At 41.1% G+C, this 25,265-nt stretch overlaps 4 protein-coding genes across 4 annotated transcripts in view; 1 reads left to right on the top strand and 3 right to left on the bottom strand.

Annotated features, from left to right (window-relative positions):
- Window positions 1-2,298: 2,298 nt before the first annotated feature.
- LOC103376928 (solute carrier family 22 member 17) lies at window positions 2,299-5,763 on the bottom strand (the record flags this gene model as incomplete). The annotated part of the gene is made up of 4 exons (XM_025054681.1): window positions 2,299-4,064; window positions 4,279-4,390; window positions 5,155-5,378; window positions 5,474-5,763. Coding segments are annotated over 4 exons (903 nt in total), but the record flags the coding sequence as incomplete, so codon positions are not given.
- A 343-nt stretch (window positions 5,764-6,106) lies between these two features.
- slc22a17 (solute carrier family 22 member 17) lies at window positions 6,107-17,009 on the bottom strand. The gene is made up of 10 exons (XM_008307493.3): window positions 16,336-17,009; window positions 14,793-15,338; window positions 11,239-11,342; window positions 9,824-9,978; window positions 9,564-9,729; window positions 9,014-9,138; window positions 8,051-8,156; window positions 7,732-7,955; window positions 6,869-6,980; window positions 6,107-6,654 (listed from the first exon to the last, which is right to left on the bottom strand). Exons 2-10 carry the CDS (start codon window positions 15,264-15,266, stop codon window positions 6,378-6,380), a joined length of 1,743 nt encoding a protein of 580 aa, XP_008305715.1. The 5' UTR covers window positions 15,267-15,338; window positions 16,336-17,009; the 3' UTR covers window positions 6,107-6,377.
- Window positions 17,010-21,234: 4,225 nt separating this feature from the next.
- On the bottom strand, window positions 21,235-23,287 carry cebp1 (CCAAT/enhancer binding protein (C/EBP) 1). Its single transcript, XM_008307495.3, has 3 exons — window positions 23,130-23,287; window positions 22,140-22,433; window positions 21,235-22,042 (listed from the first exon to the last, which is right to left on the bottom strand). Exons 1-3 carry the CDS (start codon window positions 23,130-23,132, stop codon window positions 21,743-21,745), a joined length of 597 nt encoding a protein of 198 aa, XP_008305717.2. The 5' UTR covers window positions 23,133-23,287; the 3' UTR covers window positions 21,235-21,742.
- Window positions 23,288-24,429: 1,142 nt separating this feature from the next.
- Window positions 24,430-25,265, top strand: part of ngdn (neuroguidin, EIF4E binding protein) — a 2,697-nt gene continuing 1,861 nt past the window's right edge. Inside the window, exons 1-3 of the mRNA XM_008307492.3 lie at window positions 24,430-24,543; window positions 24,780-24,839; window positions 25,054-25,126. Coding sequence (XP_008305714.1) covers window positions 24,523-24,543; window positions 24,780-24,839; window positions 25,054-25,126 — 154 coding nt within the window. The 5' untranslated portion in view covers window positions 24,430-24,522. The remainder of the gene's footprint in view (window positions 24,544-24,779; window positions 24,840-25,053; window positions 25,127-25,265) is intronic.

The following is a 25,265-nucleotide window of genomic DNA, read 5'->3' as shown; positions in this document are numbered from 1 at the left end:
TTGTGATGTGATGTGTCAAGCTATTTTGTTGCATCGATGTTTCGCAAGGACGCTTGTGCAGGTTTTATTAGCCCAGTGGCATGCTGGGTAGTGGCATCATGAAGAATACAGAAGAAGTGCCTCAGGTCACATTCCAGCTTTTCAATGGCCAGTGTTAGACAAACACTGTTATCTAATTAGAATATGGTTGGGCACTTTCAGCAGTTACACATTATTCAAACGGGTGTGTCCCTGTGTTCTAAGCTATGGAAACAACACGGGTTGTTATGACGACGGGTTGTTGGAGAAACATCCAGCTGACAGCTGTAAAATCATTAGTGCGTTACCTTTGTATGTGCTGCAGGTAAAGGTTTTGTGATTGACTTCCTCCTCTCGGTTACTTTATCCAAGAGAGACTGTCACACTGACATGTGGGGCTACATTATTATCCATGATGTCATGAGGGAAGGGCCTGGGAGCCTGTGTCTTCACAGCTCTCCTGTTTGAACCCATTTTTTCCTATTGATGTCATATTAAATTAAGAGCAGCAGTTGGTCCAGGCAACAGCTGTGTACTTACAGAGTAAATAAAAACATGTTATTGACACTAAGGGAGAACTGATGGTTTCCTGTTAGTTTCGTATTACTCATGTTCTAGAGTAGGTTAATAGCTGTTTAACTTCATTTTTACTTTGTATATATGAAACACAGTTCAGAAAAACGATATAATATAATATATAGAATAATAGAAAATAGAAAATGGTAATATATAAATATATAAATGATTAATGCTAAAGCACAAACTAATACAAGTGCATTCAGCTACTGAAGTCTATGTTATGAACCTAGTCTCTAAATATAGATAGAATGTCAGCGGTACAGACCAGGGGTCTGTGGATCAGTACTAGTCCATGGGTTATTTGGTGGAGGTAAATACTTATTAAAATAATACTATTTACTTTGTTTAATTTTTGACTTAATAGTAAAATATTTTTATGATTTTATTGTGTACAAGTGTACAAGTCTTAGCCAAAGAGAGGACACAGTAACTTGAGAGAGAGAGAAGCTAGAAAACTTCCTGTCTGAAGTAAAATAATATTTAATTTTACTATTTAATAAACTACTATTTAAAGTTTCTTTATTCTCTCTTCAAAGATAATGCCCAAAGTGGAACTCTTGGGCCATCTAGTGGTGTCTTGGTGCTTCTTTATTTTGTAGTGTGAACCAAAACATCAGATATCCCCACACTTGCGCACAATCCTCGACCTGAAGCTGGCGCAGTTGTTTAATTGTTGAGCAACAGATTGTTGCGATGGCACTTGAGGCCACGCCCACTCAGCGCCAGGGAAGTTTAGTGTCATTATAGCTGCAGTAGCCTGTGCTCGTCTTTACTATCAGCTTCATTAAGTCCCAGTACTGCAGAGTATTATTAGTTAAGAAGCATCGAGCAGAGGAATGGACTCATTTTCAAGCCAACACATGAAACTGTTTTCACTTTGTGGTGGAGTAACTGTTGTCAGGAGTTTTAATTGCAGTTACCACATCTTAGAGCAAGAACTCCCAGAGGCCTTTATATCATATCAGCTTATCAAGTTCCTGAAGTTTTAGGGAGGTTTTAAATCTGGAAATTTGAGTTTCGTCCAGTCGAAAAAGTTACATAAATTGTAAATGTAATTTCCAGGAAAATGCAAGGCATGCAGACATTTAAAAAAATAATTTATAAATAATATATTATTGTGGCATGTCTAACTGCAATCCAGAGAGCTGGGATCTAATGCATTGAAAAAATAAGTGATATTTTCAAATTACCTTTGGTTTGTAAATAAGACACTCCTGTAGTTCATTCACTGTCTTATTTCTTGTTGAAGACCTAACCCAAGGGAAAATGTAAAATTAACTTAGAAATAACATAGACATAGAAATAATTATATAGAACAGGAAAAAGAGACCGACCTGCATCAGATATTCAGAAAAACCCACCAACAAATAATAATTAATATCTAAAAATAAATAGAGGAAATAAAACAAGAATCCAGCAAAGGACCCTTCAGCTCACAGGATCCACCTGGAATCTTTCACACACGCCGCACCCTCCAATCACACACCTGCAACTGATCACACAAGCAGCAATGAAACAGGAAACAAACCTTGTTGCGACCCTGGTGCCTCAATACAGCAGTCCCCAACCCTTTTTGTTTTAATACGAGAAAATGGTAATGCCACTGTTAGTATTGGAGTCTGAATGACGTATTACTTTGAAAACTTGACAGATTTGTTTTTTACACGTTACACTATAGAATGTTTTCTAGAGGAAACCATCACCTGTTTATAATACAAGTTTATTTTTTGTACATGGCTATAGAGTTTACAGCATCACACGCAGCACTGAACACAGAGATCAGTGTTGTCAAATATAATATTACTCAAGCCAAGTTATTAATCAATGTATTAGTTTTAGTTAGGGTTTTTTTCACATGTTGAGTGCAACACAGTGGAAATTAAAAATTAAAAAAACTATCAAAAGGCAGACAGACAAAGAGAGAAACTTTTAGCAGCTCCATAAATCATATACTCAGCATCCTCTTCACCTCGTCCAGGAGACGCCTGGGCGAGGACAAACCAGCAGTTCAGAACAGATATGGGAGTCAGCAGAGGAGACAGTGAGGAGGACTGAGGGGTTCAGTTGACAGTTCGGCTCCTGCAGCAGCTTCCAGTCGCACATTTTATCACAGGTTTCGATTCCCCAGCATCGAAAAACGTGCACTTCAGAGAATCGTCATGTAACAAGTCTCGACAAAAACAAATTATTTCCTCGCACAAGTTACTGCTGGTCTTCTCGCTTGCGGTAGTTTTGTTTGTTTTTTTACAGCAATGGTTGGAATTAAAAAAAAATACTGAAATATGAGAGAAAGAGAAACAAGCCCTTTAGGATCCTCCGAACATGCAGGTAGGAATGAAACATCCCCGATTGGATGGTTTCCTTCATGCTGCATCATATCAAACTAATTTAAGAACGCTGAGCTTAGTACCAAAAACATCTAGCCTCTGGATCAGTTATATCAATGGCTCTTATTAACAACTACAATTTATAAATACAACTGACTCCAGGTCAGACTAAGTAACTGTTGCCACACACTGAGAACAAAGTGATTATTCAGATTTAAGGCCTTTTGTGTTGCTGTATGTTTTTTGCCTTGGAAAAGTGTCTCTTTAAATTTAAAGACTGCTCAAACGGACCTTCATTTCTCAAAATCAAAAAAAAAAACCAAAAACCTCCACTCAGCTTCTCTGCAACCATGCAAACATTTTTGAAACACAACAGTGTGACAATATAAAGAAACTAATCCTACAACTCCAGAGGTGTTACAACGATCGTCAGGGTTGGTTCCTAACTGTAGTGAGACATCAAAGCTAAACCTTCATTTTCTTCTAAAATTCTGAAAACCCTTTGCGCCGTCGCGCACAACGCACAACAAAAAAATATTCTAGGCATGTATGTTGACGCTCGCGAAGAACAACACAAAGCTAGTGTCAGGGATTTGTCACGTGTGGAGCGTCAGCAGCTGACATCTCTGCCACAGGCACACAGAGTGGAGGAACAGTGTCTGTCACAGAAAGAGGTGCTGCTAAACATAGAGTGTGTGTGTGTGTGTGTGTGTGTGGGTGGGTGTGACACAATAACACACACGTGAACAGAAAGACAAAGAAAACTGAAGGTTGACTCAGGAGACATCGGCCTCGTTGTTCCTCCGTCTGGGTCCTGTCAGACACACTGACTAATGTCAGCACAGTCCACCCTCCGTGTCTTCCTAAGTCTCTGGGTTGGGTGTTGCCAGGAGCGGCACATTGTCCCTCCTCCTCCGCCCCAGCGGTGGGCGTCTGTACTGCTCGCCGTCGCCCAGCGTCTGTGGCAGCGGTTTCCTCTTGCTCTCGGGAAGCAGCAGTATGGACAGCACGGCCAGCAGGGCCAGAGAGGAATAGACTACATGGTGGAGGAAGTAGCCGTAGTGGTTCCTCAGGTCCATGAGCGGCGAGCTGAGGCGTCCTACGCAGCCCAGGGCGAGGACGGTGCCCACACCACTGCCTCTGCACAGACACGAAAGTCAGAACAGACATTTAACAAAGGCTTTTATAAGATTGTTTTACCCCTCAAAAATACTCTAAATTCCTAACCTTAAACATAATCTAACTGTATATTATCTGAGTGTTGAACCAGGCTTCTAACAACAGCAACATTTTCTATTTATGTCATGGGTCCAGCACAGCATGTGTGTGTGTGTTTGTGTGTTTGCAGTCCTACCTGATAATGGTGGGCATGATCTCTGCAGTAAAGAGGATACAGAGTGAGGCGGTGGCCTGAGAGGAGAACAGTCCCAGAACTGAGAAAACTGTGATAGCTGTCTCACTGAGGTCTGATGGAAGAAAGGAGGAGAGAAGAAGGAGATACTTTCAGGGCAACAACCTGCAGCAAATTCTACTGGTCGACTCTAAAACATAAAGACGACTGTGATGCTTTTACGGTCTGGTAGTAAACCACAAACACAAATTATAAACATAACCTGAAACACTATTAGGAGAGAAGAGTCATTAAATGCAAAGATCGAGTTCAGGCACAGACATAACTGCTGCGAAGACCAGTCTCATAAAGATCGACTGGTTGAGGAGTATTGACTTTGGCTCCTTTGTTTCTTCAGCCCTGTCTGGACCTCCTTCAGTGTTGACAGCAGACACGAGCAGCAGTGACCTCCTCCTGTGGTTCAGTGTATCTGTCCTGTCAGTCTGTAATAAATCATTTAGGTATCACTTGACACAGCTTTGTCTTTGCTGCCACTGCAGTGTCCTACATAAAACCCCATGTCGTTCACTTCATCCGCCACACGAGGGAGACATTGTGTTTCTCACCGGGCAGTAAACACAGAGTCATGTGGTTCATATTTTCCATGAGCTCAGCAGTCAGGTTTTACTTTCAATCTATTTCCTTATTTGTGGGGGAAAAACAAGATAAACATAACAAGTATATTTAATTATGGTTTAGCCTCGTTCCAGTTCATTGTAAAAATCCATGAAATGACTCTTTAGGCAGTGGATGACTAATGTTGGTCTACTATATTGGCTCAGACTATCGTTAGGTCTTCTTGGTGATTGCTATAAAAATCACATCCTGCAGTGGACTTACACTCCATGAGCCCAAGAAGGATCAGAGAGGCCAAACCCGTCATCGTCATGAACAGGAGCAGGATGCCACGGCGACCACACCTGTTCACCGTTGCCCACAGCAGGAGCCAGGCACCGCCACCCGCACATACCGACAACAGGTACGTCCAGTAGAAGCTGGGGGCGTTGCCTCTGACGTCACTTCGGAAGGAGCTGTAGCAATGACTGATGCCGTGAGAGATGAAGCTGAGGGATGACAGACGTGGAGGGTCACGTATTTTCAAAGTGACTCCATGGAAGAGGGATGCAGAGGGAAACGGAACGAAAGGGGGGTGACTCACGAGGTGAAGCCGAGCACACAGATGTTCTTCCAAATGTTCCTGCTGTGGAAGAGCTCGGGGAAGGACAGGTGAGGACGAGAGGAGGGGGAAGGCTCCGAGTCCAGCTCTGTAGAACAAAAAGGCACCAAAAATGTTTCTCCATTTATAAGGATTGGGGAACAAAGAGGAGTTATAAGTGAAAAAGTAGGAAGATGGATGTTGTGATTTTGAAATGTTTCAGTTTTTAAACTTGGATGGACACCTGACTTGCGGACCTGGTGTAAAAGACACCTCCAGAACTCTACTGAAATTCAACTGGCAGAAGTAATAAATATAATTAAATAAAGGATAACCGCATACATTGACATCAATGACTAAAGTAATTCTCTTTTAAATCTCCACTTTATTTTTCCTGTTATATTCAGGGTTTTTTTAATCCACTTCACTGTTATAATTGAGACAAACTGCCTAATAATTATTCTACCCTGCAGCAGCATGAAGTTAAAGGATGTAAATACAAGCATTGGCTGATGATAACAATGCAACTGATAATTATTGGTGTTGTTTCATAGTCTTTAATTAGATGGTATGAAAGTAAAAACAACTGTTATCCAACAACGCTCGCGAAGAACAACACAAAGCTAGTGTCAGGGATTTGTCACGTGTGGAGCGTCAGCAGCTGACATCTCTGCCACAGGCACACAGAGTGGAGGAATAGTGTCTGTCACAGAAAGAGGTGCTGCTAAACATAGAGTGTGTGTGTGTGTGTGTGTGTGGGGGTGGGTGTGACACAATAACACACACGTGAACAGAAAGACAAAGAAAACTGAAGGTTGACTCAGGAGACATCGGCCTCGTTGTTCCTCCGTCTGGGTCCTGTCAGACACACTGACTAATGTCAGCACAGTCCACCCTCCGTGTCTTCCTAAGTCTCTGGGTTGGGTGTTGCCAGGAGCGGCACATTGTCCCTCCTCCTCCGCCCCAGCGGTGGGCGTCTGTACTGCTCGCCGTCGCCCAGCGTCTGTGGCAGCGGTTTCCTCTTGCTCTCGGGAAGCAGCAGTATGGACAGCACGGCCAGCAGGGCCAGAGAGGAATAGACTACATGGTGGAGGAAGTAGCCGTAGTGGTTCCTCAGGTCCATGAGCGGCGAGCTGAGGCGTCCTACGCAGCCCAGGGCGAGGACGGTGCCCACACCACTGCCTCTGCACAGACACGAAAGTCAGAACAGACATTTAACAAAGGCTTTTATAAGATTGTTTTACCCCTCAAAAATACTCTAAATTCCTAACCTTAAACATAATCTAACTGTATATTATCTGAGTGTTGAACCAGGCTTCTAACAACAGCAACATTTTCTATTTATGTCATGGGTCCAGCACAGCATGTGTGTGTGTGTTTGTGTGTTTGCAGTCCTACCTGATAATGGTGGGCATGATCTCTGCAGTAAAGAGGATACAGAGTGAGGCGGTGGCCTGAGAGGAGAACAGTCCCAGAACTGAGAAAACTGTGATAGCTGTCTCACTGAGGTCTGATGGAAGAAAGGAGGAGAGAAGAAGGAGATACTTTCAGGGCAACAACCTGCAGCAAATTCTACTGGTCGACTCTAAAACATAAAGACGACTGTGATGCTTTTACGGTCTGGTAGTAAACCACAAACATAACCTGAAACACTATTAGGAGAGAAGAGTCATTAAATGCAAAGATCGAGTTCAGGCACAGACATAACTGCTGCGAAGACCAGTCTCATAAAGATCGACTGGTTGAGGAGTATTGACTTTGGCTCCTTTGTTTCTTCAGCCCTGTCTGGACCTCCTTCAGTGTTGACAGCAGACACGAGCAGCAGTGACCTCCTCCTGTGGTTCAGTGTATCTGTCCTGTCAGTCTGTAATAAATCATTTAGGTATCACTTGACACAGCTTTGTCTTTGCTGCCACTGCAGTGTCCTACATAAAACCCCATGTCGTTCACTTCATCCGCCACACGAGGGAGACATTGTGTTTCTCACCGGGCAGTAAACACAGAGTCATGTGGTTCATATTTTCCATGAGCTCAGCAGTCAGGTTTTACTTTCAATCTATTTCCTTATTTGTGGGGGAAAAACAAGATAAACATAACAAGTATATTTAATTATGGTTTAGCCTCGTTCCAGTTCATTGTAAAAATCCATGAAATGACTCTTTAGGCAGTGGATGACTAATGTTGGTCTACTATATTGGCTCAGACTATCGTTAGGTCTCCTTGGTGATTGCTATAAAAATCACATCCTGCAGTGGACTTACACTCCATGAGCCCAAGAAGGATCAGAGAGGCCAAACCCGTCATCGTCATGAACAGGAGCAGGATGCCACGGCGACCACACCTGTTCACCGTTGCCCACAGCAGGAGCCAGGCACCGCCACCCGCACATACCGACAACAGGTACGTCCAGTAGAAGCTGGGGGCGTTGCCTCTGACGTCACTTCGGAAGGAGCTGTAGCAATGACTGATGCCGTGAGAGATGAAGCTGAGGGATGACAGACGTGGAGGGTCACGTATTTTCAAAGTGACTCCATGGAAGAGGGATGCAGAGGGAAACGGAACGAAAGGGGGGTGACTCACGAGGTGAAGCCGAGCACACAGATGTTCTTCCAAATGTTCCTGCTGTGGAAGAGCTCGGGGAAGGACAGGTGAGGACGAGAGGAGGGGGAAGGCTCCGAGTCCAGCTCTGTAGAACAAAAAGGCACCAAAAATGTTTCTCCATTTATAAGGATTGGGGAACAAAGAGGAGTTATAAGTGAAAAAGTAGGAAGATGGATGTTGTGATTTTGAAATGTTTCAGTTTTTAAACTTGGATGGACACCTGACTTGCGGACCTGGTGTAAAAGACACCTCCAGAACTCTACTGAAATTCAACTGGCAGAAGTAATAAATATAATTAAATAAAGGATAACCGCATACATTGACATCAATGACTAAAGTAATTCTCTTTTAAATCTCCACTTTATTTTTCCTGTTATATTCAGGGTAAATAAGGAGCAGATTTCTTTTTCTTTTTTAATCCACTTCACTGTTATAATTGAGACAAACTGCCTAATAATTATTCTACCCTGCAGCAGCATGAAGTTAAAGGATGTAAATACAAGCATTGGCTGATGATAACAATGCAACTGATAATTATTGGTGTTGTTTCATAGTCTTTAATTAGATGGTATGAAAGTAAAAACAACTGTTATCCAACACTACGGCTGTTATTAAAAACTATTTTATATATTTTCTTTTTTATTTTATACAGTATATGCAGCTCAGACTGTTTTCTGGCTCCTGCATAAAACCTGCCGGAAATTTAATCAATTATTATTTAATTTCCTTGAATAAATAATGACTGGAGGAAAAACAAACACTACATGCTCCCAGGCAACAGTGTGTGATAGGTGCTCAAACAATAGCAAACATAAATAATGCAGGCTGGATAAATGAATGAGTCTCAGGCCTGCACTGGTGAGTCAACCTCATTTTAAAAAGGGAATGAGGAAGTAGAACCCCTTAATGCTCTCTCACACACACAATCATACACACACACACCTGTAAAGCTCTCGTCATCCCTCACGTCTCTGTTGGAGTTCCTTCTCTCGCCAAATGAACTCATGTCTGCAGATCGCTCGGAGAGAAGGAGCCAGCGAGGTGACTCTGGAAAAACTCCAGGAATACTGTGGTACAACAAGAGAAAGAAAACATGCAGTGTAGATCATAAGGAACCAAATTCCCTAATTCCCTGATCAGTCTTTTCTTCACCCTTATAAAAACCTCAGATTAATTGCCAATGATCTCAACGTGATTAAATTGATTCCCAGAAAGAATGGCATGAAGGCTGATCTTGAAAGAGAACTTTCAGAGGACCAGGCCTAATGTGTTCTGACGTGAGTTAAATGGCTCGGGGCGATGAATGGAGCTGAATCAATACAGCCCAGCAGCTTTTACCACGTCACTTGGCATCAGGAAGCTTTATTGAAAGATTATTTGGGGCCTTCACTCTCACAACCCTTTTGTTTACTACTGTGCATTAATCAAGTCACAGTAAAGCTCTGTGGTTAAAGCCTTTGATATCAGTGAAGACAAAAGAAAAAAACTGCACCCGTAGCTAAGAAAGAGCGTTAGCGGAGCAGCTCCAGCTCCCAGCAGGCCCCTCCAAGACTGACAGCCAACAGCCACACCGAGCAGCAGCAGCTCTCCAGCTACGGTCATGAGCCCGGCCAGGACGGTCACCATCAGCCTCAGGGAGGGTTCACACAGCTCCAGGCCTGGCACACAAACACAACATGTCAGTAAACGTGAACTCTTTAGTCTGTGTTGATTACGACGTAATGAAAAAAATCAATCAATCAAACAACTTACGACTGATGTACAGAGTGAGGTAGACTCCGGCGCTGGCTGCTGCCAGACAGAAACGCATGACGATGAAGATGGAGGGGTTTGGAGAGACACACACCAGAACCCCAAAGACCACAGACAGAGTCAGTGAGGTCAGCAGAGCCTTGGATCTGCCCAACCTGCAACAACAGACATGCTTTTGTACACACACATTAACAACCATTTTGACATTGTTTTTTGGTTCCTGTCAAACATAAAATGACACATTTAAGACAATACCAATATTTAATTTTGTTATATTTCAGACAGATAAATATATATAATGCAGTTGCAGCTCTTTTGCTTAAAGGCTTCAGATCAACACTGTTCCAGTTTCCACTCCCCGTCTCTGGAGGCAGCATTACTTCGTCACTCCTAACAGACAGATGCTACGCTTAGTTGGTCAGCAAATTAATGAAGGCTGTTAGCTGATTGAACTGGCATCATCTCCCTCGCTGTGCCCCAGAACTGCAGCTTCCCCCTGTGTGCCTTTCAGTGTGACAACACAAAACACACAGACAGGATCTGTTGTGTCAATTATCAGTGGTAAAATGCAGCTAAGTGGAGCTGACAAATGTCTTTACTTTCCCATTCTTATTCATCATTCTGTGCTCAAGGGTATAAACTGGTTAGTATAAACCAGTTGGTATCATTTTTGCAGTGTCTCAGTGGCCAGAACCAATATTTGTTAAAATGATTTCTTGCTGTGATGAAAAGCTCAGTAAGATGCCCTTTCCTATGTGCAACACTAAATCTGTCAGCCTGGCGACTGTTGGCCTGCAGCTGCTGCAGATGGAGAAACCACCAGCTGAAATAATAAATCTAAACCTCGTTTCAACATTAAAATTACAGGAAATCCTTTAACCAATGTTGGATTTATGATTGCAATTACAATGTGCGAGAATATCTGAAGCCTCCTTTCCGAAACCCTGCTCTCCGTCCACCTAGTCGAGTGTGTGCTCCTCCAGTAAGATTTAGGTTACACAGGATATGCCTGATCTAAATATGAATATACTGCTGAGTCACCACTACAGGTCGCACAAACAACCAATTATGTGAGCTTCTCTTCCCCATCAGGGAGGTATGCAGGTGTGCACTGGTGGCACTGCATCCAATTTAGATAGAAGCTCATCTGAGTATAGAACACTTTTCATACAAACAAGGGGTTTGCTGGTCCAACTCCCAGTCTTTGTGAGCATGGGTTTTCTCTGGTTACTGTGGAATACACACAGCACAGCACTTCACAGCAATTATCAGAGAGATTATCAGGTATGCAGTGGAAAATTGTCCTATTTCAGTGGGTCTGAAAACTATTATTTATTTACTGCAAGTAATTTTTCTTTGTTGTCTTTCTGTGTCACAGTGGCAGGCAGACCATACTGAGTTTGGGAGGCACATACCTGTCAGCAGCGTAGCCGAGACTCAGGCAGCCAGTAAGGACACCCAAAATGAAACACACCTCCTCCAAAGGCACCATCCAGTACTGGTTACACACCAAGTCCCACTGTACAACACAGACACAAGAGAAGGGAGTAGATGGAAGATTAGTGGAGCTGAAGAAGTCTGTATGTTAAAGAGCATGAAACCACCTTGTTACCATTTTGGAGTTTCTGAGCATTCAGAAATGTTTCACCAAATAAATTGTAAAACGACCTTAAAGACATCACCTTAATTGTTTGTAATGCAGGACAAGAGGCTGTACTGTGGTTTGAAAGTTGGCAGTAATGCCTTTAGACTGTTTAATCTGAATTACTTTGTATTTAATGTCTATCAATGAGTAACTTGCAGGATAAGGTCAGATTACACAACAAGGAGCTTTTTGTTTTTTAAACTTGTCTTAGACTTTTGATTTAGGACAAGGGGACATTAAACGGCTTGCCATTACTGAGTGTGTGGACAGGACACTCGGCGGTGTACTCTGTTTATAATTAGCAACCCGGGCAGCAGAAACAGCAGCACCAACAGGAATAGCAGTAACAGGCTCTTTGTGGTCACATAATACAGAGGCACAGGGACATGCAATGTTCAAACATCTGTGGAGAGGGAAACTATATTTTTTGTTCTCAACATGTGACTTTTAATCCTATTAAGGCGACCCACTGATCTGTACACACTCACACACACACACAGATACTTCTGATGTTGACTTATGTTGCCGCTCACTGAAAGCAAAATGTTAATACTAATGATGTAAAAAAAAACAGAGGGAGGGAGAACAGAGGGCCATTAATGATGAAAAGGACTTGTATAGTCAGGCCTGTGCACAAATACATAAAAGCATGTCACATAATATTAGCTGTTCCATTCCTGAAGGGCTCAGGGCCTGGGTCGGTGCAGCACAACGGCTCACTCTGCACATGAGGGTGGAATGCTTTGGCCAAAAGCACTGAAACTGGTTTGGAAACTCCTCAGACTGGTTTTATGAACAAGCCGTGAGCAACACCGCCAGCGACACCGTGCCCGTTAGGACTGAAATCTGCTGCAGCTGCTATGACTGCAGAAACTGAAAATCAAGATATGAATCCAAAATGGAGTAGTATCATAACACATCATCGTTGTGTTTCTTTTTTTTTAACCAACAAATAAAAAAGTAGGTAAATTGTTGAGGACAGGAGCTAATACATCACAACACAAAGCAAAACAGTGCTTCCAAGTCAAGTGATTAAGTGTTTATTGATTAGAAGCAGAAATGAAGGCCATCCGGGCACTTCCTGTTTCCTGTCCGGACAACCATCTCAGTCCAACTAAAGCAAAGCAGCCCAGCAGGAACAGATCATAATCATCATAACAGCTAAAAAAAACACACAATATAAACTACATGCATTATAATCTAAAAGATAAAAAAGGCATTCAGCCTCTCCTTGTTCTGAGTTATTTCCGTGCTCTTGCTGAACAGCTCCCATAGCAGTGCTTGTGTATCTGTTCAGCTGTAGTGGTGTGGGTGGATTAAAACACCCTGATGCCACAGCCTGGAACAATGGGTGTGGTCTCTACGTCAGCAGGCACAGAGATGAACAGAAGCATGAGAATAAAACTGTTAAAAAAAAATTAAACACTAATCGAGCAGTGACTCAAAAATCCATCTCTGAAATAAATTTAAAAAATAAAATACCAGTGACAAAGGAAGGAAAAACAGGAAGAGCTTTGTTCAGCTGGACATGCTGGAACCACATTGACATCTTAAATGGTCATTCAGGAACAGGATCTCTGTCGGCTGGCAAGATTATGTTTCTGGTTTTACATTTATAAGAATTAAAAAGGAAAAACACTGCCTGCAACTCAACATCAGGCTGGAAATACTGACTAAAACAACCAAAATGAAATGCATCAAAGGGAGGAAATGTTTCATTTTCAACTTGAACTTATCTCCAATCTGCGTGTCAGCGGAGGTAACAACACAGATGTTAGCTTAAAGATGCTACATTGAAGACCAAAGGCAAGTCATTAATGTTCCATCATCTGTGGTTTATGAACAGTCATCAATGTTCCTTTTTGATGAGTTAAAGTCTCAAGCTTTAAATAACAGGAGAAAACAGTCATGTACGGTAGTTACATCTTAAAGTAGCCTTACTGCCATCTTGCCTCATTTTTGTCAAGTTTTACTCTCTTGTAACACTGTCTCACTGAAGATTAATATACATCCAGTGCAGCAGACCCAGAGTTCCTGACTGAACAGTCAGGCCTACCCACTAAACACTTGACAATAAGGTGACAAATTTGGGCGAGTTGTGCTAAAGGTCACTAGTTAATACTGGAGCAGGTAACATATATTTTCTCCTCTTTAAACCTGACCCACGGTTCAGAGACACAGAATGTGTCTCACAGATTTCTTTAATTTCAACCCTGCTGAAGTTACAATATGTGTGATTGCTCCGATTCAAACCTCACTGTGCACCAGGCATGTCTAATAACAAGATGGATTAGGACTGACATGTGAAGCTTAGCAGACCAAACTACATCAAACCAAAGTGAAGACACCAAACGGGTCTCAAAATTGGACGGTTAAAATCATGTGACTAACAAATTCCAAACAGCATATACAAACAAAACAAGCAGAGCACTGAGCATGCACATTACAACTAGCAGTGTCTGAGAAATTCCATGAGAGCCTTAAAAGATGCATCGCCACCTCTGAAGTCAGAAATCTGTCTAATCAGATAGAGAAGTCCGTAGGTGAAAATGTCAGTGGGACATCAACAGTAGGTCAACATCGATTTACTGTAGCCAACCGAACTGAATGCATTACTAAAATACAACTATGAAAGATTTATATTATTATTCTGCAGACACTTTCATCATCTGGATGATGAGTAAACCAGAGCTGGTCTTTTAAAACATACCCACATACTCCAACTATATATTGACAAGTTAAAGGTTACAAGTTATGTAACCTTTACCCTACCTGCCAGTACAGGCCACACCTGGCATTAATGTGAAGGCGTGAAAACCCTTCACAGAAGTTGATTACATCATGTACTACAATTGACCTAAAACATTATGGAGTGAGAGTGCTCGAGTAAGCACTAATGCTATAATGACCTGTTTTTTAATTACATTTATTACATAATACCACTTACAATAATCTGTGTACTCTCTCCATAATATTTAATAGCAAGCATTTTTAATATGCATTTTTAAACAGAGACATTCTCTCCGATATGTAGGAGGCGCTGTGAATGCAGTTGAAATACCTTGTTTTACAAGGTAAGTGGGTGCATCTCTAACATTTCCTTGACGCTTGGCTGCAGTGACCCCCCAACTTGTCTGTTAAAACTAAGCTAATAGATGCTATAAAGCACTGGTCTGGTCCCTTAAAAACCCAGATCTGCTCTGAACTTTACCAGTGCTTGCAAAACAAGAGAGTGTGTGCTCAGCATGATGATTAAAAAAAAGAACCAAACTTTACTCTACACAAACTAGGCCAGGCCTGTCAGCCCGAGAATTGGGACTGTACCTCTGTCACGATGTTGTTTCTCAGCCCCTCTGTTACGTTGTAGTCCCAGCCAGCCTCACAGTCCACCACCGCTGACTGGCTGCCGTTGGCATACTGCTTGCACTGGGACGGGCCCCTGCTGTGGCCGGGCCCCGTCCCCTTCTCCCAGGGAAAGGAAGTGTTCAGCATCTCCAGGGAGGGCAAAGGCCCCGGTAGATGGCAGTGGTGTGGTGGGGAGAGGGTGATGAGGGAATCAGAGGAAAGAAGAAAGGCCAGGAAGAGGTTGGGGAGAATGGAGAGAGCTATCAGAACCCTCTGCTTCTTCCTGCCCAGGGCCAGCACCATCACTTCACCAGTAGGAGGCAGGGAGGGGGGCACCGGGAGAGATGAGGAGGAGGGAGCCGGCGAGGATGGCACTGGGGAGGAGGGGACAGACGGAGGTGGAGCAGGGCATGGGGAAGGGGAGACAAGGGGGGGTGAGTCTGGGGATGTCATCGTCGGCGGCGGTTAAAGGTGGAGGTCAGCGTGTGGTTGCTGTGCTTTGTATCCAGGAGGCGTAGACCAGCTCTGTGGAAGAAAGAGATGAGTAATATAAAATATAGGACTGACCTTAAGAGCTATGGGAACTCCTACTGTCTGTCTCTAGTGGCAGATGCTCATTTTAAACCAGGCAACCTTAAACGTGTCCTTACCTTGTTGTGAAACTATGTCAATATTGTCCTCTAGAATATAAATGTCTCCTATTAGCCATAAACAGTAATCTAAACCCCGACACACTGTCCTTAACCTAAATCTATCAGTTACCTTGTAACCCTGCAGATGGATTAGCCAGTCCTTGACAGGATAACTTTTGGGTAATTGTCCTCAGAAGTCAAATTTGTCCCACAACCCATTTCGGCTCAAACTTGTCCATAGTGTTTTGGGCACTTTTCTGATCTCCACCAACCATGTCCAGTGTTAGTGTTGCCATGGTTTTTCAACGGTCTTAGCTCGTAATACATTTCTTTAGCCCAGTCTGGTCATTTTAGTTGTGTCCCGTCTGTGTTTTTAGATGTCTGGCTGTCAACTCTTGTCCTTAGAAGTTACTTCCTGTTCTATCCTATCACCCTAGCAATCTTTAAGAATGTATAGTTTTGAAACCATCTCCTTGTTTTTACAATATGGCTTGTATGCAGTATTATCGAGGACAACTTCGTGTTGTCATAACTCTCCCGTTACCATGTTCTAGACATTCTCTCGTCAATCCTTGGACTTCAAGTGTTCGAGTCGCTACACTGGGAATGTGACAAAAAGGAATCCCAAAAGGATTACATAACAGCTTTTAGCCGGGGGTGGGATGTGAATAAAACGGGGTCTATCCAGCTTCTGTGGACAAACTAAACACCAAACAGTTACACTAAACCAGGCACCGAGACTGGAACACAACAATGATGTAAACCCGAGAAAAACAAACGCAGCTGGGCCACACAGAGCCATGCTGCCTGTAAGACCGGAGTCACACCTGCCCCGGCAGCAGATCCACTTCCACCACTAGCTTTGGAACGACACATTTCCAGTCACTAACCTTTGAAAACGTCGTTAGAAGATGCTGCCGGCCGCTCGTCGTCTCCTCCGCACATTCAAACAGTGACGGCTGAGGGGAGTCTACTTTCTCTCCGCGGTCATCGAATCTCCTCCGAACCTCGACGCACAGACGCTCCGACAGTTTTACGAGACATGTCTGTCTTTTCCGAGGACGTTCTCTGACAAACACCGCTACTGTCACAACAAAGGACGCCGGGCTGCTGTCACCCTGACCTGACCACAGCTCACCCTCAGTCGCTGGGAGATGTGAGATGCTACGTCGTACTCCGGCCGTTTGTGTCTAATTCAAACTGTCTGGCTGTCGACATTTTACACTCGTAGAGCAGTGCGTCAACTTCAGCTGAGGAAAACCTGCCGTCGTTCCGCTGCAGACGGACAAAGAGAAGCTGGAAAAAACCACACCGACCGAAGAAGCCCGTGTGAAGGTGCTAGGGACTCGGGAAAACTTCGACAGTGATCGGCTAAAACCGTCAAAGCGACGTAGCCGCGTGTCACGGGTCTCAAAGATCTGTTCTATATAAAGAGAAGCCGCTCAAGCAAGGTCTACAGTCCTCCCATATGCGTTCATCAATGACAAAAAGCTGCAAATTATTTTTATTTTCTTCTATTTTTGTTATACAATAATGTGGCCCACATACAGTATTACATATGAATAAATACAATTAATAGAATACAATTGTAAAATTGTACATCTAAGATAATAAAGTCTTGGAAAAAGTAGTAAATTAACGAGAATAAGGTCATTATACTAAAAATAAAGAATTTAAGAATAAAGATGGTAATGTATAAACGTTTATGTAGTTAATGAGAATAAAGGTGTATTTCATGTGATATGTTAAAAATAACTTTTTCCTCAAAATATTCCACAATATTTCTTTTTTAAATTTTCCTGTGACATCGACTAGTTTCACATTTGTCATCAATACAAATTTGAATTACATTATACAGTTGGACAATAACACACTGAATGTGCAAAATTAATAACTCACACGGTAGAAGGAAATTAAATTCTAATGATGTCCTTATGCTTTATTCTTATATACAAAAATAGAAATAAAACATATAGTTTTGATAGTACTTTTCTATAATAACTTGAAATACTCTACCAGAATTCGTAAAAGGGATTGCCCCATACTTAAAGCATCTTAGATTGGTTGTTCATAGTATGAATACCAGAGTGAGACATCTGCACCTCGTGTACTCTCTGATACATAGGGCCTATTGTATAATCAGCCACGTGGTGGTGCCAGAAGTCATACATCAGTAGAGGAAGAGGGCTGACTGATATTCTGCGTCTATATCCTCCAGGCTCGTTTTCCCCACGGATATGAAATCGTTCAAATGTAGTTAGTATTGGCGTGAAACGTTATACACCGTTCTCTCATTTCTGTGCAGTCATTTACCGCCATATTGAACAAACATCAGTTAAGACAAACTAATTTCCCGTCCAATTATACATTCCCTAACATTAAACTAAACTATAAATCATCAAAAGAACCAAAGGACGCTTTGTGTCATTGTTTCAGCCAGTCCTACTCATTTTGTAGTCCCACATTAAAATAAATCTTTTAATATCAGCATCGGGATTGATCACTTTTCCTTTGCCATTGTTAAAATAAGGGTTGCTGAACGATTTGTAAAATACGTGATACTACAGTATTTGTAATTGCCTTTTTAATAAGTCTGGGAAACCTACACAACAACAACAACAACTAATAAGTCTGGGAAACCTACACAACGCTCAAAATGAATGAATGGGTCGCTATAAATGTGCTACACGGGCATTGAGACCGTTTCTGTAAATAATGTAATGTAACTCAACCCCTCCCTCCCCCCCCTCCCCCCNNNTATACCGGAGAGAGACAGTAGTTCAATTAATTAGCCCAGTCACCATGTAACGGCAGCTCAAATGAACTGTGCACATTTACATACGTCACAGGGTGAAAGTGGACATTGGATTTGGACTACAATCTGCCTGCCATTTCAAAAGATATTTCACGTGTGGCGGGAATGTTCAGCAAAGGGTGGTGTTGTCCTGTCCCCCACATATTTTAAATACCAGAAAGGTCATTTGTACCTACATAACAGTGAGTCTAATGTTCTACCACTGAACTGGGCTCGATTGCAGACCCCATTATTGTACATACCAACGTGTCCTAGAGACCATTAACCCCGGGTTTTTCTTGGTGACTGTATTACAGTAATTTAGTGGTAACTGTATTGCGTCTTCTGTCTTCCTCTGGACTAAGAACATTGTAGATTTAAAAAAGAAAGATAGTTTCAAAAGAGTTTGAGTAAGATGTTTTTATGTCTGACACAATAATAATAATAATAATAATAATAATAATAATAATAATAATAATAAAGGCTCAGTTTCCCATAAAAAGCAGTTTCCCATTGGCCCAACAACAAATAAACAAATACAAAAATAAATGGTTAGATTTTTAAAATACCAAAGAGTAAATGCTAAGTGCCTGTAAACCAAAATGCTTGGACAATTTCAATTTTCTGTCTCCCGATGCTTTTAGCATGTTGGTACCAATGTTCATTTTATCTTTATTAATAATGGCCACATATTTAAACTGCTCTGGGAGTGGAGCCACTTCTTCACTGGGGCTGTGTGTAGAAGGGGGTTGTATGGCCTGCTGCTGCTGCTGCTGCTGCTGCTATTGAGTAACCTGGAAGGGATTAGGTGAAACACAGTCTTTCTTCATTCTGTGGAGATGTTGCAGTCCTGGGACCAAGGATTGCCCCACACAACCCTGCAGGACATTTCAACAGACATGGTCACACAGCTAGAGACACCAAGCGACTCTAAACACACACATACAAGCCACACTTTCACTCTTTTTTTTAAAAATGATGCTGGTTGAAAAAAAGCACAGAAAATGTGTTGAAAATGTTTAAAATATAAACGCATAAAGTTATTAGTTACCATAAAAGGCTGAGGCATGAAGTTAAATAGAGCAGAAATGGAAAAACAGTTACAGAAGTTAGATCAACTGTTCAACAGTTAATGTTGCTAGTATTTAGCAAAAGCGATTAAATATGGTTAAGGGCTGTCGGCAGTGATAAATGGAGCAGATAGAAAATAGTTAATCTAATAATTTAAACAATTCCTCAATTATGAGTTAAAATAATAGTTTGGGTTTTGAGTCTGGATTAGAACAAATAATCCACTAAAGACTTGGTCCGTGCATGCATGGGTGTGGGGGAAATGTGGGTGAGCTTTACACCCAACATTGCTTGAGATAAAACCATTGTACCATGATGACATGGCCATGTTTATTTATTTATTTGCCAAACAGACAATAGGTAAATAAAGAGGAATTTAATTTCAATTTATTTTCTTAATGCACCAAAGGGATTACGTTTTTATTATTAAAAAACAATTGTTATCCAAAGTGACATAACTTGTAATTGAGAGGGAAAAAACAATATGTTTTGCCTGTTGGACCCCCTTACCCCCACCTGCTCGCCCACCCACCACCAGCCCTATCTCTCTGTCCCTTCACTAACATCATCACAGCCACAGGAAGGCCCTGGCAGCCGAGACACTGATACTATCTCTGTTCTCCTCGTCCCCGTCCTCCGCTGTGTCGAAATCTTGCCCATCCCACAAAGGGAAACCGCTGGTGCACAACGGTCCATGGCATGACGTCCGTTTCTGTGGCTAGACCGACTTATGGTAAATGATGTGACAGGTGCATGGTCCCTGACGGAGGATGCAAATGAGGATCAGCGAGGGCGTTTTGAGTAAGATCAGGGTCAGATGTTGCATAAGAAAGACAGAGTTTGTCACTTACAAAAGAAATTCTTTATTTATTTAGTTACAAAATTGTCTAAATACAGTAAGCACTGGCAAAAAAGATTGTAAGTGCCTTAGATTTCCTTGTATGATACAGTGTATTTTACAGAATAAAGAGACTTGGATTTTGTTGAATCTCTGTGAAACCACAGTTTCTTGTGAAATTGTCTTGGGCAACAACATTTACAACGTCAGTACAAATGTCAGGTAAATGATTAAGCAATGGTTTAATAAACTTAATTAAAACAGCATGTCAGACGTAGAGCTCTGAATGGCTCGGGGCGGATCGCTCCCCCGGGAGATTTTTGACATATGTACAATTGTGAGGAGCCACGGTCATTATGCTGTGTTAAGTTTTAGTTTAAACTATAAACTGAATATAAGAAATGAATGTAAGTGGATTATGAATGTTCCTCTGCTTTTGTTGTCAAAGAATGTATTCATAAATACGAAGAAATATCTCAACTAACGACCACAAACATGTTGTAGTCTACGGCTCCGAAGACTATTTTATGTCTTACTTAATAGTATGTGCAGATGTTGTAATTCAGGATGGAGGAAATATATAGATATAACACGTAGATAGTACAGAAACTTGTGGTTTATTGTGGTTTGGTCATCTATTTCCCTCTAAATGGGATTCCAAACACTGGCATCTTGTTCTTTTGAAGAGGGGTCTTGAACTGAATTATTTGGTCTCCACTCTACAGCCTTTTGGCTGACACTCTTTATGTTACAAAACAGTCAAATAAATAGTCTAGTCCTTCAACACAAGAACGACAATAACTAGACAAGTATATTTTCTTATAGAAGGATCTTGTTTTCAGTCTTGTTTTTTGGNGTTTTAGATACAATCATCAACTTGAGTCATGAGACCAGTTAACTGTTTTTCAACATTATCAAAAAAAATAATAAAATGCATAAGATAAAAAGTAAGAAATGAGGGAATTAAATATTAACGTTTTGGACAGTTTTAGCATTCTGAATTGAGAGTTCATTAGTTTAGTTGTTATCTCTCTGTTTATTTAAGCACATATTCTCAGTACTCATTGACGACACATTAAATAAAGACAGATCATAACCATTTTACTGTCTACAATTAGAAAACTGTAAGCATTTTTTGCACATTCAGAACCACATACTAATGTTTTATTTTGTGTAATATAAATGTGTTTACGCTATCTATTGGGGAAATGCAGGCATTGCAGGGAAAAGTCAGAAATATAATGATAATGGTGGGCCAGATTAAAATGCCAAACAGGCCATATCCGGGCCTCGGTCCGTAGTTTGCCCAGGTCTGGTTTATGGTCTATAAAAAGTGTAATGCTGTGTGATTTAGGAAATACACAGACTCAGGCACCTGGCTGTCAATGTCAACTTTAAGATTTCAGCAAGTTTAGGTTGTGCATCTTGGATTTACAATGTGGTCTCTACTGCTGGTACTTTGGTTTCTACATGCTGTATGCCACAGTTTGAAACAAAGTGAAAACACCTGAGTGAAACCCAAGGTAACCACTGTGGACTGTACCTGCTGGACCTGGATGTTGACGAGATGAGAAGCAGTTTCTTTGGTCTGTGCTCAGATAGTAGGTTTTCCTCCGTCGTCAGCACCCTGCAGGTGTCGCTGTGACAGGATGTGTTTCAGAGTATCCAGCTCCTGTGTCAGCTGCCCTATCCTCATCTGTAGCTTCTGGTTCTCCTCCTGTAGCTGCATTGCTCTCTGCTGGGTCAGCAGGATCCTTCTGCGGGCTTTGTCGCGGCTCTTCCTCACAGCGATGTTGTTCCTCTCTCGTCTGAGCCGGTACTCTGCGCTGTCCTTGCTGATGCTCCTTTTGTTCACAGGGGGCCTCAGAGTTGGACGAAGGAAAACAGAGAAATCCTGGAGGTCATAAACAAAAATGAGCTCAGCCGAATGAGTCTTTTTTTTAATGATTAAATCATTGATTAGAAACATGAATGAAAAGCCTCAGGGTCACCTGCTGACTGCTGGCATGGCTCTGGTGCTGGTTGGTGCTCACTACATTCGACATGTTGCCCAGACAGTTTGTGGGGTACGGCAGGTACGACATCCCTATCATTTGCTCGGCCACTCTGTCTTCACTGCTCTGTCTCATCATTCCCTGAGACTGACTGTATGGTATCATCTCCATATGGTTCAGCTCACTGGTAGGTTCAGCCTGGATCGAGGTGACAGGGCTCAGAGTGTGGGTCTGACCTGGGAAGGCATTCACCCACTCCTGGATGACAGAAGACACCCTGGAATCAGACATCTGGACGGGGGTCCGAGGTGGAGTTGAACAGTTAGTAGGAACATGTCACATGTCAGACCAAATGAGCAATCAAATTTTTCACAATCATAAAGAAACTGTCGGCAATATGAAACTAATTATAAAGAAGATAGATTGAAAATTTCATCCTCGTTTCATTTCATCCTCGGACCTTCAGGAGGATGAAAAACTTTTACTTTTACATTAAGCTATTTGGTTTAATTCATTGAGTAAAATGGTGCAGTTTTAAGTTTTTCTATTCTATTTATTTATTTGGTATTAGTTGTACCAAATAAATAAATGTTTAAATGTTTAATTTTTCTATTCTATTTATTTATTTGGTACAACTAAATATGTTTTTTGTTTGTAGCCACTTTTACAAGAGATTTCTCTCACAATTCATGAAGAGCTGAAAATAATTTTATGATTTGAAAACATGAATAAATGTCACCATATAAACGAACACAATGATGTTATAAATTTTATTTTATTTTAATAAGTCGTAGTAATTGTATAAAAATGTATCTCTTAAAATGGTAACATAAAGAACGTCGGCTCGGTTAAGGCTTGCAGCTTGATTTACTTCTTGTATTTTTCTGGAAATTGGTTTTATCGTTAATATGAAATAACAATTCTAAAATTCAGTCTGTTTAGTAAAATTATGTTTAACTGCAAGAATAAAATTCTGAGCAAACTCACCATGACTCTTTTTCGGGGTCTGCGTAGTATTGTCGACTGTGAGAGCCAGAGTCAGAGACAGGTTCTTTTCCACTGTTGATGGTGAGAATGATGGCGGCGATGACTCCATCACTTCCTTTCAACCCTCTCTCTCTCCACCCTCCACCCCCTCCCCGTCCCCCCTTTTCTCTTTCCTCTCTATCCCTTCTCTATGTCTCTGTCTCTATTCTTGGTGAAAGTACTTAAAACATTTGAATCCCCTCCACCCAACACACACATACATTTACATTATTACATCATTACTTTCTGTCAATGTAACTAAATTAAGTGTTAGTTAACGTTTGAGGAGTTATATGAGGAGGTTGGGGTGTGGAGGTGTAAGCAGTATTTCTACATAACATTAACAGACAATACATTCTTCGTTAAGGTCTTTTCCACCCTTCCTGTCCAAGCATGTAGTAATATATATGTTAGGCTTTAGTTTATTTCTTTTATATGGATGAATGGAAAAAGTAGTAGTAGTAGTAGTATTGTTGTTGTTGTTTTTGTTATTATTATTATTTTTGGTACTATATTAATTCCCTCAGGGGAAATTATTTTCTGTTTAACCCATCTGTAATACACACCAGCAATACAGCCAAAATACATTAGGACTGCAATTCTTCAGTTTCAAGCCCAATAACTACTAGTTAATTGGCTGTCCCAAGATGTAGAAAAGTATATATAAAAGTACATCATATTTTCTTGAGAAATGAAAATGACAAATCTCAACAGTGTAAGTATGAGCTTTTGTCCACATTACGCAAAAACATCAAAACAATAGGCCATTTTTGAATATACAATTGTAAAACATAAAATGCAGAACACAGAAGTAGTAGCTGGAAAAACAGAAGGGCTAAAATGCTAAGTCCACCAAAGCACAGCTCTTGTTTAAGTGTATAATTTCATTAAGGAGCATAGATCAATTTCATTCTTGGAGTTGGATTTTTACGGTTTGCCTTGTATAAAAACATTTACAAAGCACAGCAATATAATTTATTAAGGTACCTTAATATAACTTAAAAATCATGTTTTAAGTCTGACACTAACACTACGGCCTCACATTCTTCAAACAATGTATTGTATCTTATTACAATCTTAATGTATTATTATTAATCTAATTTCTAACACTTGCACAATATTATATAATTAACCATTGATTTATTAAAAATATTATATTTGCAATTGAAAATGTTTATTATTCCGAAGGAATATATGTTGTTTATTAATCATAACATTATAAATTATTTTTATATCATTCAAGGCTTCGTAGCAGCCCTCTTCTGGTAATAGGGCATTGAACACATACTGCTCGTGTAGCGCCTTTCTGTCTTTGTCCTCTGCGGCTTCCGTACAGCACTACTACGAGTTCAAAATGGCTGCCACCATTGACAACGTGAGTAGACGGGAGATGATAATAATTTAAAGATTAAATGGGTTTACATGTACGCAATGGTTGTGAGTTCACAGTTGTGATGATTTTGGACATTAAGTATGTGCTTCGCAGAAAAGGTTTATTATTATCCTGTAATAAAGTTGTATGAGTTTTGAGAGAAGTAGCTAACAGTTAGCTACCCGGCCAAACTGTTACAGCAACTAACTAACCTCAACCATATATCTGTGTTTTGACAGGATTTAATTGAAAGCGATTTGCCGAAAGTCGTTCAGCTGCTGAATAATCTCACGGAACAGGTACGAGCTGCTCAGAGAATGAACAAACAGACACGTCATATATAGATCAAATTTGGTTTATTATAACAGCAACGCGTTTCCTCGGATCTATTTGATTTTACATGATAACATAATTGGGAGCCAACGGAGGACTATTTGAATCAATATTTCAAACACATTGATATTGGAACGATATTGATTATCGATATTGATACATTTACATTTTGTCATCCAGATTGCCTCGGTTACAAGTCATGTCCGTGGACTGACCACAAAAGTCAAAGATGGAGGTTTTAAGACCTCACAGGTAAGCAGCCAGGATCAAAAAGTGTCTGTTTTTTTTTTTTATTCCATTTCAACTTTTGCTAAAATATAACTGAATATTCAAATGATCAAATATGATCTCTATAAAACGCTACATATGAATTTTAACCTATGTTATTGTTA

Source organism: Cynoglossus semilaevis, chromosome 3 (genome assembly GCF_000523025.1).
Source record: "Cynoglossus semilaevis isolate Cse_v1.0 chromosome 3, Cse_v1.0, whole genome shotgun sequence".
In the NCBI taxonomy this organism is placed as follows: domain Eukaryota; kingdom Metazoa; phylum Chordata; class Actinopteri; order Pleuronectiformes; family Cynoglossidae; genus Cynoglossus; species Cynoglossus semilaevis.
The sequence above is the reverse complement of the archived record's forward strand: the minus strand, read 5'-3'. Positions and strand labels throughout refer to the sequence as shown.

Coding starts and splice junctions, on each gene's coding strand:
- slc22a17 (XM_008307493.3), bottom strand. CDS start 15,266: ATGACATCCCCAGACTCACCCCCCCTTGTCTCCCCTTCCCCATGCCCT. Junction 11,343..14,792: donor GAAACAACATCGTGACAGAG/GTACAGTCCCAA, acceptor TGTGTTGTACAG/TGGGACTTGGTGTGTAACCA. Junction 9,979..11,238: donor CTCGGCTACGCTGCTGACAG/GTATGTGCCTCC, acceptor CTGTTGTTGCAG/GTTGGGCAGATCCAAGGCTC.
- cebp1 (XM_008307495.3), bottom strand. Junction 22,043..22,139: donor GCCATGCCAGCAGTCAGCAG/GTGACCCTGAGG, acceptor TATGACCTCCAG/GATTTCTCTGTTTTCCTTCG.